At 35.0% G+C, this 17127-nt stretch overlaps 1 protein-coding gene across 1 annotated transcript in view; it reads left to right on the top strand.

Moving 5' to 3' along the window:
- The window catches only part of LOC107558606 (cysteine/serine-rich nuclear protein 3-like), a 16983-nt gene extending 1252 nt beyond the window's left edge, over window positions 1–15731 (top strand). Inside the window, exons 2-3 of the mRNA XM_016242267.1 lie at window positions 10012–10223; window positions 15658–15731. Coding sequence (XP_016097753.1) covers window positions 10025–10223; window positions 15658–15731 — 273 coding nt within the window. The 5' untranslated portion in view covers window positions 10012–10024. The remainder of the gene's footprint in view (window positions 1–10011; window positions 10224–15657) is intronic.
- Window positions 15732–17127: the final 1396 nt, after the last annotated feature.

Here is a 17127-nt window from a genome sequence, read left to right as displayed (position 1 = left end):
GTATATATATATATATATATATATATATATATATTAAACATAGATTATCCTAAAATGTGTATTATCACATAGTTGTTTTAATGTACAATTTTTTTTATAGATTAAATATATATTATCCCAAAACAAGTATTAACACATGATTGTAATAATATTTAAACTATTTTCATAGATAAATCAAATATATTAAATATAGATTATCCCAAAATATGCTTTTCCACAAGATTATATTAATATATAAACCTTTTATATAGATTCATTAAATATAACAAATATGGATTATTCCAAAATAGATAACACCACATGATTGTATTAATATATAAATCTTTATTTCACAGATTAATTAAATATATGAAACATAAATGATGCCAAAATATGCATTAATACATGATTGCATTAATATAAAAACCTTTATTTTAGTTTAAATGTAATACATATTGCCACATTACTGTACTGAAATATAAACCTTTATAAAAACATTATTAAATGTGTTAAAGAGAGATTATCCCAAAATACGCATTTCCACGTGATTATATTAATATACAAACTTTTATTTTACATATTAATTAAATATATTAAATATAAATTATGCCAATCAGACATGATTGTATTAAATAAATAAACCTTTTTTATTTTATTTAATATTACCACATTACTGTATTAATATATAAACCTTTTTTGTAAAATAATTAAATGTGTTAAATATGGATTATCCCAAATGATGTATTACATCAGGATTGCATTAATACATAAATAATCTTTTTCTGTTGAATTTGAAGAAAAAATAACTATATTCTTATATGCAGTTAGTGTGATATAACATTTGTCACATCGTGATATAAGATTGTGGTCATCCTGCCCAACCCACTATAGGTCTCCTCAAACCGCTCAGCATCTGGTGCCAAGAAGTATTGATCGCTGTAGGTTGTCAGTGCTGCATTGACAACGCTGAAGTGCATGTGCATTTGTACATGTGTATGTCCGTATTGTACAGAGCTCCTCAGGGGAGTGGCTGTTTTTGTCTCTGCTGGCTTTTGCTGCAGGATTTTTACTTGTAATATGCTGCAAGTGTGCGGTGGAAAACTACAGCAGCTAAGAGAAGACAAAGGGAGAGAGAGAGGGAGCGAGAGCTAGAGATGTAGAGGAGAAATAACTAGTACAGCAGTCAGCTCCGGTTACCTCGGGTTAACCAGCCGGAGATGTCATGCCCATTCATTGCGTCAAGAAATGGGAAAAGTTGCTCCTCTGGCTGTAGTCTCGGTCGTGAGCGTGGGATCTTCAACATCGACCGCTTTAAAGCTGCAAGTCGCATCTGCTGTAAGAAAATACAATAATAATGTCATGAAATTTTGCAGCGTACGTGCAAACCTGAATCGTATTCCTAAATGATTTTTTTCACAGTCATTTCACCAGTGAATTCCCTCTGATTACAGATGCGCTATTGCATGAGTGTTTATTTTTTAATCTTGGATGTGCGTGTGTGCGTGCGCGGTAGATGCCCCACAAATGAAAAAAAGTGAAATGACTCTCAAATGTGTCACTATTTGTGCTAGTGTATTAGCGTCTCCATGGCAACCGCTTTGGGTATCGCAGAGTAGCACAGCATCCGCTGAGGATGGAAAATGCGAATGGATTTTCAACAAGGGGAACTAATTATGGTGATTACGAGAAAATTGACTTACATTGTGTCTCCAAAACTAGAGAAGCCATTTCCAATTATTGCGAACCTCCCGCATCTCGCCGGACTGCTGCGGGATCAGCGGGATTCAAACAGATCTGGGGCTTAGATCAAGGGAATTTCTGGTGCTTTCAGGAACGATGTTTCTCCATGCAGTCCTTGAAAGCTTAGAAAGTCTATAATGCAAAAAAATAAAAAGATAACAGTTAGCATTCTTATTGATCTCAAAACCACTTTTTCTTCTGTTTTAGTATCTAGCAGACAAGATGGCTAAATTTCATTGAATTAAAAAACACAATTACACAGTAATTTCAGGTATCATGTCGGAATCACAACCGGTGTTCACTGTTATGCAGCAAAGTTCAATACACTGGTTTAAGGTTTTCTTGAGCAAGAGTCAAACTTGCATCTCTCTCTACAGTTGTGCACTAATCAATAACTTCAGATAATTCAAAAGTGGCTCCCGATATACAAATAGAAATCAGTCTAGATGGTTACTTTAAAACCCTTATCCACACTTTAAAAAAATATTTTTTCAAAATTGTAAATAAAACAAAGATTATTGGAGTAAGTTTTACAAGAAAATACTATTTCAGTCTTTCTTCTTCAAAAGAACTCATGAGAATTCATTGGTTAAAAACTGTGGGAACCATTGTTTTAGTATCACTGAGATACTGGTATAGTTTTTTGTTAATATTATGCTTTATTTTTTTATTTTCCATTTTCATTTTAGTTCAAGTTCTACTAGTTTTGTAGTGTGTTTGTTTACATATTTTCTGTTCAATTTTATTGCATTTTAGTTACTTTAGTACATCAAGTTAAACTAAATATATATATATATATATATATATATATATATAATTATGATTATGTTATTTTAATAATTAAATAATTATCTTAATTTAAGGAAATGTTTATTTTATTTAGAAATAATGTTTTTCTTTTATTTATTTATTTATTTATTTGTTAAAGGGTTACTCCACCCAAAAATGAAAATTTAGTCATTAACTCTTTCCCCGCCAGCATTTTTTTTAAAAAGTTGCCAGCCACCGCCAGCGATTTTGATGATTTTCACTAAAATTTGATGGCCTCCAGTATATTTTGCTGTATGAATATTTGAATATGCAATACACCAAAATAAAGATCAGATCAAAAGATAAAGATCACTTTTAAACAAAAAAAATCTGTTTTAAAAAACAGAGCTTAAAGCATTCTTTTTTTTTTTTATCAACACTTGAATATAGGTCGGGTTCATAAAAAATTCATAATTTTGAGAAAAAGGTGAGAAAATCAAATTTTTATCAAAAACTACATCTGGATAATATTCAGTACGATTATCAAAGCATAAATCCAGTAAATCGCTTCCATCAACACCTCCAAAGCTTGCACAGACATATACCACTTCCTGGATCAACATTTTACTCCATAACATTATGCAGTTTTCATTTGTATGCTGTCTATCGCTGATGATCGCATTATTTTTCATATGCATCTGTTTACATAAGAGATCGCTCGTTTCTCCATCCTGTTCTCGTGTGTTTTTGTTCGGGAGGTTTTGTACTCGTTCAGAAGATGTGTAATAGCGCCCCCGAGTGTATAACAGTGAAAACACGAAAAGATGAGATAACTCGTCAATGGCGGGGAAAGAGTTAATCACTTACCCCCCATGTTGTTCCAAACCCGTAAAAGCTTCGTTCGTCTTCGGAACACAATTTAAGATATTTTGGATGAAAACCGCTGATGGCAGATGGACTATTCTGACGATGTCTTTCATACTTTTCTGGGCCTTGACAGTGTTATTTACTTGGCAGTCAATGGGACAGTCACAAGCCTCCCGGTTTTCATCCAGAATATCTTAAATTGTGTTCTGAAGACGAACAAAGCTTTTACGGGTTTGCAACGACATGGGGGTAAGTGATTAAAGACAAAATTTTCATTTTGGGGTGGAGTATCCCTTTAACACCAAGGCCATGAGTCTGATTCCCAGGTAAAACAAGAACTTATAAAATGTGTACCTTGTTTGAATGCACTATGTGTTGGTTTGGATAAAAGTGTCTGTTCCAAAATGCATAAATGTAAATGTAAACTACCCTGGTGGCCTATTGGAATCAATAGATTCAAGACAACTACTGGGATGCTGCCTTAAAGGAACACTCCACTATTTTTGAAAATAGGCTATTTTTCCAACTCCCCTAGAGTTAAACCAGTTGAGTTTTACCGTTTTCTAATCCATTCAGCCGATCTCCGGGTCTGGCGGTAGCACTTTTAGCTGTAGCTTAGCATAGATCATTGAATCTGATTAGACCGTTAGCATCTCGCTCAAAAATGACCAAAGAGTTTCTGCAAGAGGCGCTGCGTAATATCATTGCACCTGCTCCACCCATGGTACGGCAGTAAAGTTCCTTGATTATTACGCCGGAATGAGAGTATAGTTCCTAGCCATATCGACCTAGAAAATCTCAACTTTTCATTTTCCGTCGGTCTTAGTACACGATGTAACTACAGAAGAGTGGAGTTCTAAATAGGAAAAATATAGAAACTCTTTGGTCATTTTTTAGCGAGATGCTAACGGTCTAATCAGATTCAATGATCTATACTAAGCTACAGCTAAAAGTGCTACCGCCAGACCCGGAGATCGGCTGAATGGATTCGAAACCGGTAAAACTCAACTGTTTAACTCTAGGGGAGTTGGAAAATGAGCCTATTTTCAAAAATAGTGGAGTGTTCCTTTAAAGGTAACCTAGTGTCCTTGTAGAGCATACTGTAGTACAGTTTTCAGTGGATTCAGTTGCTCCAGAGGTTGAGAGTAGGTGCTTTGAGTGTGTCTGTGGAGAACAGAGCCGTGTTCTGTCCTTATAGGAGACACATTCCACAGCGCTGCTGTGGTTTGGAGGCTCTCCAGCTGCTGTGTTCACCACACACACACAGAAACAATAGGCCTCAGCTGAGACCCATGCAGCCTGCGGGCTGAGGCTGGTCTTGCCCAGGGGTTCAACTGGGCCGGAACGAGCAGGAACAATGTTCCGGTGTTATGCGAGATTCCATTCTGCTGCAGAATCCTTTGATGCCATTTATTTTATTAATGCATTTTAGTCATATTTCATACATCATGTTAACCAATGCTAAAAATGATCCAATCCAACATGTCTTGTTTAGTTTTGTTTTTCATCAAATAATCCTGTAAAAAGCATCACAGTTTTCGCAAACAACATTTAGCAGCACAACTGATTTCATCATTGATAATAATAAGAAATGTTTCTTGAGCAGCAAATCAGCATATTGATTTCTGAAAGATCATGTAACACTTAAGACTAGAGTCCCAGCTAAAAGGAAATGTTCTCAGAACATTCTGGCAAGGTTGTGAACATGAAAGGTATGCATGTTTCATTTAAGTTTTTTTTTTTTTAAGTTCCAGTTCCAATAATGTTACTAGAATGTTTGTTCAGTTATCTGGTCTTAAATAATGTTCTCAAAATGTAACACACAAAACCATTTATACATTCAACCATTCTGAAACAATTTATTTGGGTGTTCATCTAACTTTTTTTTTTATGTTAATATTTTTTATAGAATGTTCAGAGAACATTCAAAAGTAACAATTCCATAATGTTTGCAAAATACTGAAATGGAATGTCCAATTTAAAAAAAACATTTAAACAGGTGGATGTTTTGAACATTCAGAAAACATTAGAAATAACATTTCATAACTTAACAGAAGTGTTACCACGTTCTTAGAATATATTTTGTTAGCTGGGGTAATGGCTGCTGAAATATAGAACAGTTACATATATTTCACAGTATTACTGTTTTTACTGTATTTTTGATCAAATAATCGCAGCCTTTAAGTTTAGTTTCTCGATATTTAAAAATAATAATTTTCAGTTGATGAGTGAACAAAACTTCACTCAACGTGTAACGCCCTTACCATCCAATATTCGCATTAAACTTTGCGTTTTGTTTTGATTTGAATTTTAATATGAAACAATGTCTGAACTTTCAAATTGTTCCAATTTTATCACGATATTCAAACAATAAATTTGGTTTTGGCGCTCTATAATGTGTCGTGACAGATTGCTGTATTTGCCTCAATTCAAGCGGCAAGTGATCCAATCATCGCTTCCTCTATATTGCAAGTTAAAACAAGAAATAAACATATATGAACATCAAAAGGTATGTATGATGAAAGAAAATGAATAACTTACTGAAATGTGTCATGCCTCGTGTAATCGCTCAATCCGTGTTTCTACCATGGAAACACGTCAACAAAACTTGTTGTATAAACTTGTAAATATGGAAGGCAGATAAGGCCAAAAGTTTTTAAACGGAAGATGTGAAATCTGACCGTATCATACTACCTCAGGAAAGCTCTTCAATGTCCATAAACTCCATAACATAACTCCAGAGAGCAGCATTTTGTACAATATGTGCACTATATTACATATTCATTATATTTTTTACCAGTTGTCTTTAATTTCGAATGGATGTTTGAATAAATGTGTCATGAAAACGTGTTTATTATCATCAACGTTTAAATGTTTATATTTCAGCAACCAGCTAGAAATATAGGATAATTATATCATTAAAAAGTAGATATAAAAACTTCTTTACATGCAAATTAAAGATGAATAATTAATCAAGTAAATGTGATTAATTATTCGGTTATAAAATAATAAAATTGTATTTTCGTTTTCATTGTGTCAGTTTCGGTGTTTCTAATTTTAACAATATGCAGCTGTTATGTTTATTATATATTATTTATTTATTCACTTTTATTTATTTGTATTTTTTTGAGGATGGGGCATCATGTAATCACCATCAGATTTTATTGTTCCCCTACCTCCAAAATCTCAGTTGATCAGCAGCTCTGCTGGGCTTCAGTAGTCATCCGATGGCTCTGTGAGGCTTGCAGTGTGAAACAAAACATTCCCTCCTTCAGTAATGAGGCTGCCAGCCAGCCTTCCCCCCTCTCTCTCGCTCTCTCTCTCTCTCCAGACTCTGGTTTCTCTGTTGTGTGTATGTGTGTGCATGTCTCTTTTTTCACTCTTCTCATCGCTGGCTCAATTCTAGCTACAGAAATAAGCAGGAGACAGGAGGGAAAAGATACTGTCAGGATGTGCTGCTGCTGCAGGTTTAGGGAATCTGTGTGAAATCTGTCCAATCCAACAGGCTCAACACAGCAGGAACAGGTTTATTACACGCCAGAGCAGAAAACTAGATTTTCACATTTTATAAAGACAATGAAAGTGGTGCTTACCTGTGCAAAACTCACCATGCTGTGGATGGTTGACAGGGCATTGCTATGTGGTTGCTATAATGTTCTGAGTGGTTGCATATTTTCAGTATTTGCTATGCTAGATTCTCGGCTGTTTCTGTGCAGTATGTAATATTGGCAGCTAGAGGTTGAAATGGGTACAGCAGTCCAAATTCAAAATATTGGAGAGAGTTGTTTCTCCTAGCCCCTCATCCTCAGACTCGACGCTCAGACGGGTTGCCAGATTGAGGACAAGCAAAAGGAATGAGTACAATTGACCCTCCACAGTGAGTTTGACTGACAGGTGAGTTGACAGGAGAATAGGTTACCGTCGGTGGACTTGAACTTGAAAAACTGTGTGTACTGACGTTTTTCCGCGGTTGAAATAAAATACCTTCTCATGTTTATTTCATGCTATAAATAGTAAAAAGGAAGAGATGATCGGTTCATGTGCCGCTTGAACTGAGGTGCTGCGGCGATCAGTCACGACACGAAAATGGTATTATTGTTTGAATTTCTTAAAAAAAAGACAATTTTAAAGCTGAGACTTTGATTCATACCTAAAGTAACCTGCTCTGTCTTGTCTGTTGGCTCATTGTCAGTGTCCTCTTTGCTCCGCGATGTGTTTGTGACTGTATGTAACATGATGTGTGGCGTGAGAGCGGCTTAGCTTGTCAAACATAGCAACAGTAACTAAGGGGGTCGGGTCTTTGCGAAGGGTCAACTGATAGTAGAAGGGGATGAGTCTTCTACTGAAAGTTGATGAGTAGATTTATCTGCGTTTTAATATTTCTCTGCTCACATAGCTTTTTAGTTGGATGCCAAGATTTTTTGAGTCTGGTAGAATCTGCGATCTCGGACTCAGTTTGTTTGCTGGCGTCCATGGCTACAATACGCTGTGTTTTCCACCAACTGGCAACCCTGGGAGTCAAAATCCTATTGGGTAAACTGGCATTGGGCAGTATTTTTATCCAGCACCTTTCTTTTTCTCCTGGATACTTCATTGTAAAAACAAGATTTATTTATTTTTTAGTCTGTTCTTAAAATCCGAGCGGCATTGAGCCTTTGAGTCTGATTTCGTGTTATTTTCAGTCATGCTGTGTCCTTGTACTTTGATTAATACATTCCTGAAGCTGAGGTAGCCGCTTTATGAGTGCAACTCTGAAAACTCATCTCAAGTTTCCTATTTGTTTTCTTTCCTGAAGACACTCAATCAAACACAGACAAAATGGACTTCCTGGAAGGTTGAGGTAGAATTCAATTAGTAGTTTGTTTTTTTCCCCTCTGCTTCCATCTGGGGTCCTGTGAGGCCTGGTGATCAATGGCAGTGAGGAGGAGGACAGGAAAGCAGAGGAGGATGTGTGCTCTAACGCTTATCACTAATTGAGTGCTTTGAGGATCGCAGCGAGCATAAGCTTGATATAGAGCAACAACGGCTGACCACTTCTTCAGTGGCCTGGGTTCTGGAAGTATATTTTCCCCATTTATTTTCTCCATATGTCAAACCAGCTCTGAGATGAAAGTGTGTGAAAACACCAAAAACTCTTTTATGTGGGAATCTTCCTACTGTAGCATACGAAATGGATTAGAGTCAGAAATTTGACTTATATTTGAATTTTATATTTGAAATATATATACTGTATATATATATATATATATATAGGACAATATTTGGTCGAGATACAACTATTTGAAAATCTGAGGGTGCAAAAAAATCTAAATATTGGGAAAATCGCCTTTAAAGTTGTCCAAATGAAGTTCTTAGCAATGAATATTACGAATCAAAAATGTATAGATTTACAGTAGGAAATTTACAAAATATCTTCATGGAACATGATCTTTACTTAATATCCTAATGATTTTTGGCATAAAAGAAAAATCGATCATTTTGACTCATACTATGTATTGTTGGCTTTTGCTACAAATATACCCCAGCCACTTAAAAGACTGCTTTTGTGCTCCAGGGTCACATATATAAGAATTATAATAAGTTGTATATATTAAATAATATTTATAATCAGTTGTAATGGGTACAAAATATATATTCGAATTATATTTTATTTATTCATGTAATATTTCGTTTATAATTAATATATTAATAATCAATTTAATTGGAGAATATTCATGGGTCAAAGATGAAATGGGGTTTTCAAACATCGCAACAGTAAAAGTATAATACGACCCCCCCCCTGTACATTAGAATGTTTCCTGTTTCATTTTATTTTTCTGACCAAAAATAATGACTGTCATACATTTTTACTGTGATTTACAAAAGACACCCATTAGGATATCATCGAGTGTAACAATAGTTTACATACAAGAAATTCTTGTCATGTATTTTTAGAACAACAATCGGTAGATTACATTAAAAAAAACTCTATTTAAGGATCACAGTGCAGTCCCTAAAAATTACTTTAACTGTAATTTTAATCTTTACCAATCTTTGCCACTATTCTTCAAATCACTAGGTTTTACCCATTTGTCAGCAGGTAATTTTTAATAATTTAAAATATAATAAAATGTAGTATGATCACTTTTTCTTTTATATATTTTAATAAGTACAGGTCAGAATAAGAACGTTATTTAATTTTTACCTAAATATATCTGTTATTCTCAATGATGATGGACCCATATCATTGACATTTCATTTTCACAAAAGTTATTTTAAATATTAAAGTAGATACTTTACTTGCATTTAATATGCTTTCTATGTATATAAAATCACTTTTGTAAATAAAATTTGACCCGCATATATTTATCTATATATATATAGAATATTCTGCAATAAAATAAAAAATATAAATATTAAAACAATAAATAAAATGTAAAAATATGGGAGACTTGATTACATCATTTGCATGGTTTATGGAAGTGTAAAGTCACTTATGGATGTGTAATGTTATAGTAACAGTGACTTGATCAGTGAGTCTCTTTCCAGGATTATTAGTAAATACTATTTTCTGGAAATGTAGTTGAAATCACACTGACTGAAACATGTCTCATCCAAATGCATTTATCACTGGAATAACACAATATGTCATTGAAATGAATGGGATTTTTTACTTGCACTCTTTGTCTGGTGCAGCCTGACGGCAGCCATGAGTGGAATTCTGAAGAGGAAGTTTGAGGAGGTGGAGGGGGCGTCACCCTGCTCCTCACTGAGGGAGTCTGAGGAGGAGGAGATATCCAGCACTGAGAGCGGAGACAGCAGCGACAGCGTCAACCCGTCAGCCTCGCACTTCAGCCATCCTTCAACAGCATCATCCTCATCCTCAACACACGCACTGCAGCGGACAGGTGAGACTCATATCAAACGAAATATTCAGAAAGCTGTGACAATCCAGCATTATTACAGATCAAATATCTAAATGAAAGAATAACAGGCTTTCTGCAGGATTGATGAAGATAAATGGAAGACTTCTGAAGACCAAGAAAATTTAAGGACAAAAAAAAAAATGGAACATAATACATAAATATGGTCTATAAGTGTAAATTGCTAAAATTACATCAAATAAGAGGTCTTGTTTAAAGGATCAAAATTAAGTGAGTTTTAGGCTTGCCGCGATGCTGACGGTGATACCGGTGTTAAGCCGCAACACCGGTTACGTCACTTGCCCACCGCGTCACCGACCCCCACCGTTGTTTAGATTTTTTATAGTAATAATAATCATTTAGTTCAGTAAAAGAACAGACACTACAATTAAAAACTGAACGCGGCTGCTCAATGCAGCGTGCCGAACGACAGTCACATCACAGATCAGATTTCATTTCTCCAGTGAGGAGAGCGAGTCGAGCTGACTGACAAGAAGAGTGAGGTGAGACAGACAAGACGATCGCGGATGATTTAGTTTCAAAACGAGATGCAAAAGCACCTGTTTGGCAATATTTTGGATTTTGAAAAGTCTTGTTGACTTTTGCCGTTTATCTAAGATGATATTGGAAGTTTTTTTAAACATTAGTTTCTTATTTAATTGGTTCCACATTGTTTGCTGAATCTTACTTTATTTAAACTTTGTGTCATATATTTATTTTATTTGGCATCAAGGTGGATGCTGTGCCTCCAAGCTTTCTTACTCGTTTTGCTAAGAAACGTTCTATGTTTCTTATTTATTTGGTTATATATTATGCATGTTTACTTGTTTCCAGTTTTGAACATTTAAACTTTATGCAAGTTATTTGTTATTTTATATTAGGCATAGCCTGCCCTATAGCATGGTGTATTTTTATTTGTTTTGTTAATAAAAGTTCTATGTTTTATATATATGTAAAAAGTGAGTTTGACGTTGTATTTTGTTGTTGCATTCAAGCAATTGACGCCGAACTGCCGCTAATTCGAAAGTGAAAGTAAAATGCACACAACGCTTTTAAGCGATTTAAAAGTGAAGGAAAGCGAGGAAAAGAGGGAAAATTCAAACGAACTAAAAAGGAACAATTGCTTTACTCCGAATTGCCGCTATTTGAAAGTGAAAGTAAAATGCACACAACGCTTTTAAGCGATTTAAAAGTGAAGGAAAGCGAGGAAAAGAGGGAACGCCCCCGCAGTGATACCGGTATTACCGGTGTTGTCACGCGTCGATTAACCCGTGGGAAAATTTCCTCACCGTCACAACCCTAGTGAGTTTATGATTCAAACCAGAACAAATATCTGCCATTGGGCTCAGAAAAATTCACTTAATTCAAAGGAAAAAAAAATGTAATTCCCCATTGACAGATATTTGATATAATCTTAATAATCATAATCTTTGTTCAAATTTAAAAGACTTCACTTTACATTTGCATCTCCAATGTAATGTATCTTGATTTAAGGATGTTTTAGATATTTGTATTAGAAAACAAAAATGTGTGCAATGCATTCAATGTTTATGCCACAACTTTAAGACTGTCTGCTCTGATTTAAGTTACTTATGGAAACTTGTTTCTGCCACAGGATTAAAAAAAGGGTAATTGCGACTTTTTATCTCACGATTCTGACTTTTTTCTCACAGTTCTGTCTTTTTTCCACAATTGGAAGATATATATAAACTTAGAATTTCGAGTTATGAATAACTTGCAAATCTGAGAAGAAAAGTCAGAATTCAAAAGAAAAAAAAAAAGAACTCTCAGAATTGAGTTTATATTTTGTATTTATACTCATAAAGAGAAAAGCTGCCAGGTCTTAAAACTAAGAATTAATGCAAAACATGTCTCTGATGTTAAAGTAGTAGTTTACCTAATGTGTAATTTTGTCATTATTTACCCACTGTCACATAGTCCCCAAAAAATGTATTCTGTTATTTTTTCTGTTGAACACAAAAGGAAAAAAACACAACATTCCATTCCACATATGAAAACAAATAACATGAAAGTAAACACTTTTACTTTTTGGTAAGCTGTTCCTTTAAAACTAATGACAGCTGGCACAAAATTGTTGTGTCGTTCCTTTAAAGCACTGAATTGTGGGTATATGAGAAAGAAGATGGGAAATACCGTTTCCCAGAGAATGTCCCCAGGGAAAACTCTAGCTCGAAATTGGTAGCAGAAAAGAGAAAATGGCCCTTTGAAAGGAAAATTCATCACTGAGATTTGATATTGATCGTCATCATGCTTGTCTGAAGGGGGCTTGAGAAAATATCCATCATCACAATGAACGTAAAACATCTGGCCTCATGCCGCTAAGAAGCTGAAGTGCGCATGAGCCCGCATTTGACTTCATGATAAGCTGAAGAGCAGTTCACCTGAAAAGCATCAGTCATCATTTCTAGAAAGATGCAGTATTTGGGAAGCTTTTTTGTCAGCAACTTCTAAAATAAATAGAGATTAATTAACGCCCAATAAAGGAGGGCAGTTGACGCTCTTCAGCTCTTAGTTCTCCATCACCTCTCTTTTGTGATGCTCATTCACTTTGATTCTGTCATTAAAAATGTGCACCAGATGTCTGCGGATGACCCACGCTGCAGCGAGTCCCAGAGGACGTCTGTTTCCTCCTTTAGAAAGCGCTGCTCTTTCAGCACAGCTTCAGAGAGAGGTGATGGGAAATGTAGCTCATAATCGTAAATTACTGACAATCAGATCAACCTGCTGAGCTGGATCCTTGGAACTATTTTCAGCAAAGTAAACATGATGAATAGCCAGTGACTGTTAGATGCAAACCCTGTGGCGCATCTGAGGGCATTTCACATGGTATGATAATGATTGCCATATTCATATACCTAGGTATGCACATGATATTGCAACCCATTTAAAAGTTTGGGGTTGGTAAGATTTTTTAAAATGATTTTGAAAGAAGTCTCTTTATGCTCATTAAGGCTGCATTTAAAAAAACACAAAGAAAAAAAAACAGTAAAAACAAGAATGTATTGTGAAATATTATTAAAATTCAAAATAGCTGTTTTCTATTTGAATATATTTTTTAAAAATGTAATATATTCCTGTGATCATTACTCCAGTCTTCAGTGTCACACGATCCTTCAGAAATCATTCTAATACGCTGATTTGCTGCTCAAGAAACATTTCTGATTATTATCAAAGTTGTGCTGCTTCATATTTTTGTGAAAACCTTTTTTCTATAGAATATTATATAGGATAAATATAAAGTTATAAAAAACAGCATTTATATATAAAAATATTTTTTTACATTATAAATGTAAATATCACTTTTGATCAATATAATGCATCCTTATTGTGTTTTGCACATAAACTGATGCCTATTTTAGGACTTTTTTTTGCATTGAGACATTGTTTTCTTAAAGTTACTTAATTACAGTAATGAGAATCTAATGAGAATCACCACTGAGAATAACGAGAAGCACAAAGAAAATACAAAAGTAAAACATTTCGATTCATTACTGTATTGAGAATTTGGGTGGAAAAACGACTTAATTGACATGAAAATAATGAAAACCAGCATCAATTTCTTTATGCAGAATAAACTATTATTTTTCTCATTTTATTTTAGGGGTGAAATTTATGGAAGCTTACTTCTGCAACAGAGTATATTTAAATATTTACATATAATTTGCAATTGCAATTGAACAATTGTGACTTTATCTCACAATTCATACTTTTTTCACAGAATTCAGATTTTATATCTTGCAATTTTGAATCTTTTTTTCACAATTCTGAACTTACATCTCACAATTCTGACTTTTTTCATCAGAATTCCCAGGTTTAAATCTCGCAATTCTGATTTTTTTTTTTTTTAATTCTCAGAACTAGGTAAATACTAGAAAAGAATGTCCAAAGAAAAAAGACTTTTAAACAAGATACATATCACTCACACCTAATTCTTCTTCCACACTGAGCCCCTGTACTTAGAAAGCTCTGTTTGCAGTGAATGGCTGTGCTTCAGTTCTGCTGGAGTTCCTGAGTCAGACTGGGTTAAGTGCAGTGCACACATTCATGTGTGTCTGTGTAATGTATTCTGCTGGTGGTTCTGGGCGGGGGACCGGCAGCAGCAGATGGTTCTTATTTGTCCTGTTTGTGTCAGACATGAAGGGAGCTGTGGGAGAGAGTATCAGGGAAACTCCACTCTTGTGGAGGCCAAAACTGGGGATATTTATACAGGGTATATTTACCATCCCCCTTTAAATAGCCAAACAATAGGAGCCGGTGGCGTGCAGAGAACTGAAGGAGCCGCTAGAGGCGCACTGAGGAGGATAGCTTACTAATACAGCTGCATGACATAGCTTACAAAGAATATATTTCAATATTTTAATAAGTAAACACTACTGAAAAAATATTTCCATTTCAAATAACTGCTGTTTTTTTTTCTATTCATCAAAGAATCCTGAAAAATGTATCAAGGTTTCCATAAAAAATATGAAGCAGCACAACTGTTTTCAACATTGATAATAATCCGAAATGTTTCCTGAGCCGCAAATCAGCATATTAGAATGATTTCTGACGGATCATGTGACACTGAAGACTGGAGTAATGATGCTGAAAATTCAGCTATGCATCACAGAAATAAATTAAATTAAAAAAAATATTCACATAGAAACCAATTATTTTAAATTGCAGTAATATTTCACAATATTACAGTTTTTAATGTATTTTTATCAAATATGTAAAGCCTTGGGCAGCATAAGACACTTCTTTTAAAAATAAACAGGAGTGTTTCTGACTGTTTTTCACTACATTTTTTTTTTATTCTTATCCACCAATATAATACCTAAAAATCTATCTATCTATCCATCCATCCATCCATCCATCTTTTTTACACACATTTTAAAGCAAGTAAAATGCCATGCAGAGGCAATGTTAAATTAATTGTTAAATCAGAAGGATTTTGAATAAATTAGTTTGAATCTAAAAGAACAGATTTGTTGACTCAGACTTCTGAACAATCTCAGTTAGGAGGTTTAAATCAAAGCCACTATATACTGAATATGCATTATTGTATGGTGCTAGCAACGTCAAGGTCATGGGTTCAATTCCCAGGGAATGCATGAACTGATAAGGTAAACCATGAATGGAAAAGTTGCTTTGGATAAAAGCATCTACCAAATGCATAAATGTACATGTAAATGCATACATTTAATATAAATTAATCATTGTGAAATTCACAATATCAGTACTTTTATATAGTCAATAAAATCAAATATATTGTAAATATTTAATGCATAACCCAGCCCTATTTCCCAGTCCACGAATCGCTCAAGACGTACTGCACTGTTACTGGAAAGATGCATATCAGTGTCCTCCAAATTGAATAACCGAACTGTAATTTTATTTACCTTTAATGTCTTTCTAGCGTCCTCGATACTGAAGCGGGAGAAGCGGATGAGGACGAGGAGGGTGCACTTTGAGAAGGTGACGGTGTATTAGACACGGCATCTTATCAAGACAAGGTTAATGACTCCAGTAGGGTCATGTCTCAGGGTCCTTACAATGTGACCGCTGACCAATACACAGACTACTCCCAGCAGCCCGAGCAGCCATATGCCAATCACCACCTGGCCGTGATTGGCTGTTGCGCCTCAGAGCCGGATAAAAGTGTCCAATCCAAAGGGACCTTCCTCAGCCAATCAGGAGAGCTGAGCCAGATGGAATTCCAAAACTATCTGAACAACAATACACAGGATACGAGTTACAACGCCAACGGGAGCTGTTTCATTGCTGAACAGCCAAAGGAGATGTCTCACAATCTGCCCGAAGTTTCGCTAGCGGACAACACGAAAGGACCTACTTTACTGGACGCTTTCGCTGAGCCCACTCCGGTTTAGATTCAGAGAGCGGAGCGAGAGTATAAAAGCAGCTTTCGATTCTGCACATTAACGTTTCGTTTTCCTGTTTAACGTTTGGCGGATCCAAAAATATGTATTTTTACTGAGCTTTGCAAAGAACAAAAACGATTTAAACCGCAAAATCAGAGCGTATGAGCTTTAGGTTGGAAACACTCTACGCAAGTACGTTAACGCAAACGCTTCTAGCTACGCAAGCTTGATTTCAATAATGAAATGGGTCTTATTCACTAATAATTGCGTGGAATATTTTGCATTTGTACAAACAGGAGAACTGCCTATGTGCGTTCTCAACCTCAACTGACTTTAGAAATTTGCATAAAACACGCCTAAGCCATCTCCATATAAGGGTATTTTTCACACAACCTTTTTTTTTTTCTTCAACATTCTTTTATCGCTTTCAGCCAGGGTCATCTGTAACGGGGAGAAAGGTGGTGACAATCCATCTTAACATGATTATAAAATGATTAATTTCATCTTAACATGATTATAATGCCACCAGTATTTGGTTTTTTCATACATGTGGTTTCAGTTGCTCCAATTTTTTCCCGTAAGTGTACATTAAATTTTAGTACGAAAGTTCTTGATTTGTTCATGAAACATTCGTACACAGATTTCAAGCACACATTCATGCATACAAGTGCTTAGTGATAAATGAGACCCATTGTTTTTAAATCAACAGACATTAGTAGGTATTATAGCGCCCCCTTGAGGTTTATTACCACTAGAGCAAGAACTTAAAGGGACAGTCCACCTAAAAATGAAACACTGTCATGATTACTCACCCTTACGTCATTCCAAACCTGTTTTGGACAGCAAAAGAAGATATTTAAAAAAATGAAAAATGAAAAAAAAAATGTTGTCCATAAATTGAAGGTAAATAGGGTCCAATATTGCTTGGAGTCCAACGTTGTTCACACTAACTTCTTGTATGTTCTGCAGAAGAGAGAAAGTTTGGAAAGACATGAAGGTGAAAAAAA

This window comes from Sinocyclocheilus grahami, unplaced genomic scaffold (genome assembly GCF_001515645.1).
Source record: "Sinocyclocheilus grahami isolate Dianchi unplaced genomic scaffold, SAMN03320097.WGS_v1.1 scaffold652.1, whole genome shotgun sequence".
Lineage (NCBI taxonomy): Eukaryota > Metazoa > Chordata > Actinopteri > Cypriniformes > Cyprinidae > Sinocyclocheilus > Sinocyclocheilus grahami.
The sequence above is the reverse complement of the archived record's forward strand: the minus strand, read 5'-3'. Positions and strand labels throughout refer to the sequence as shown.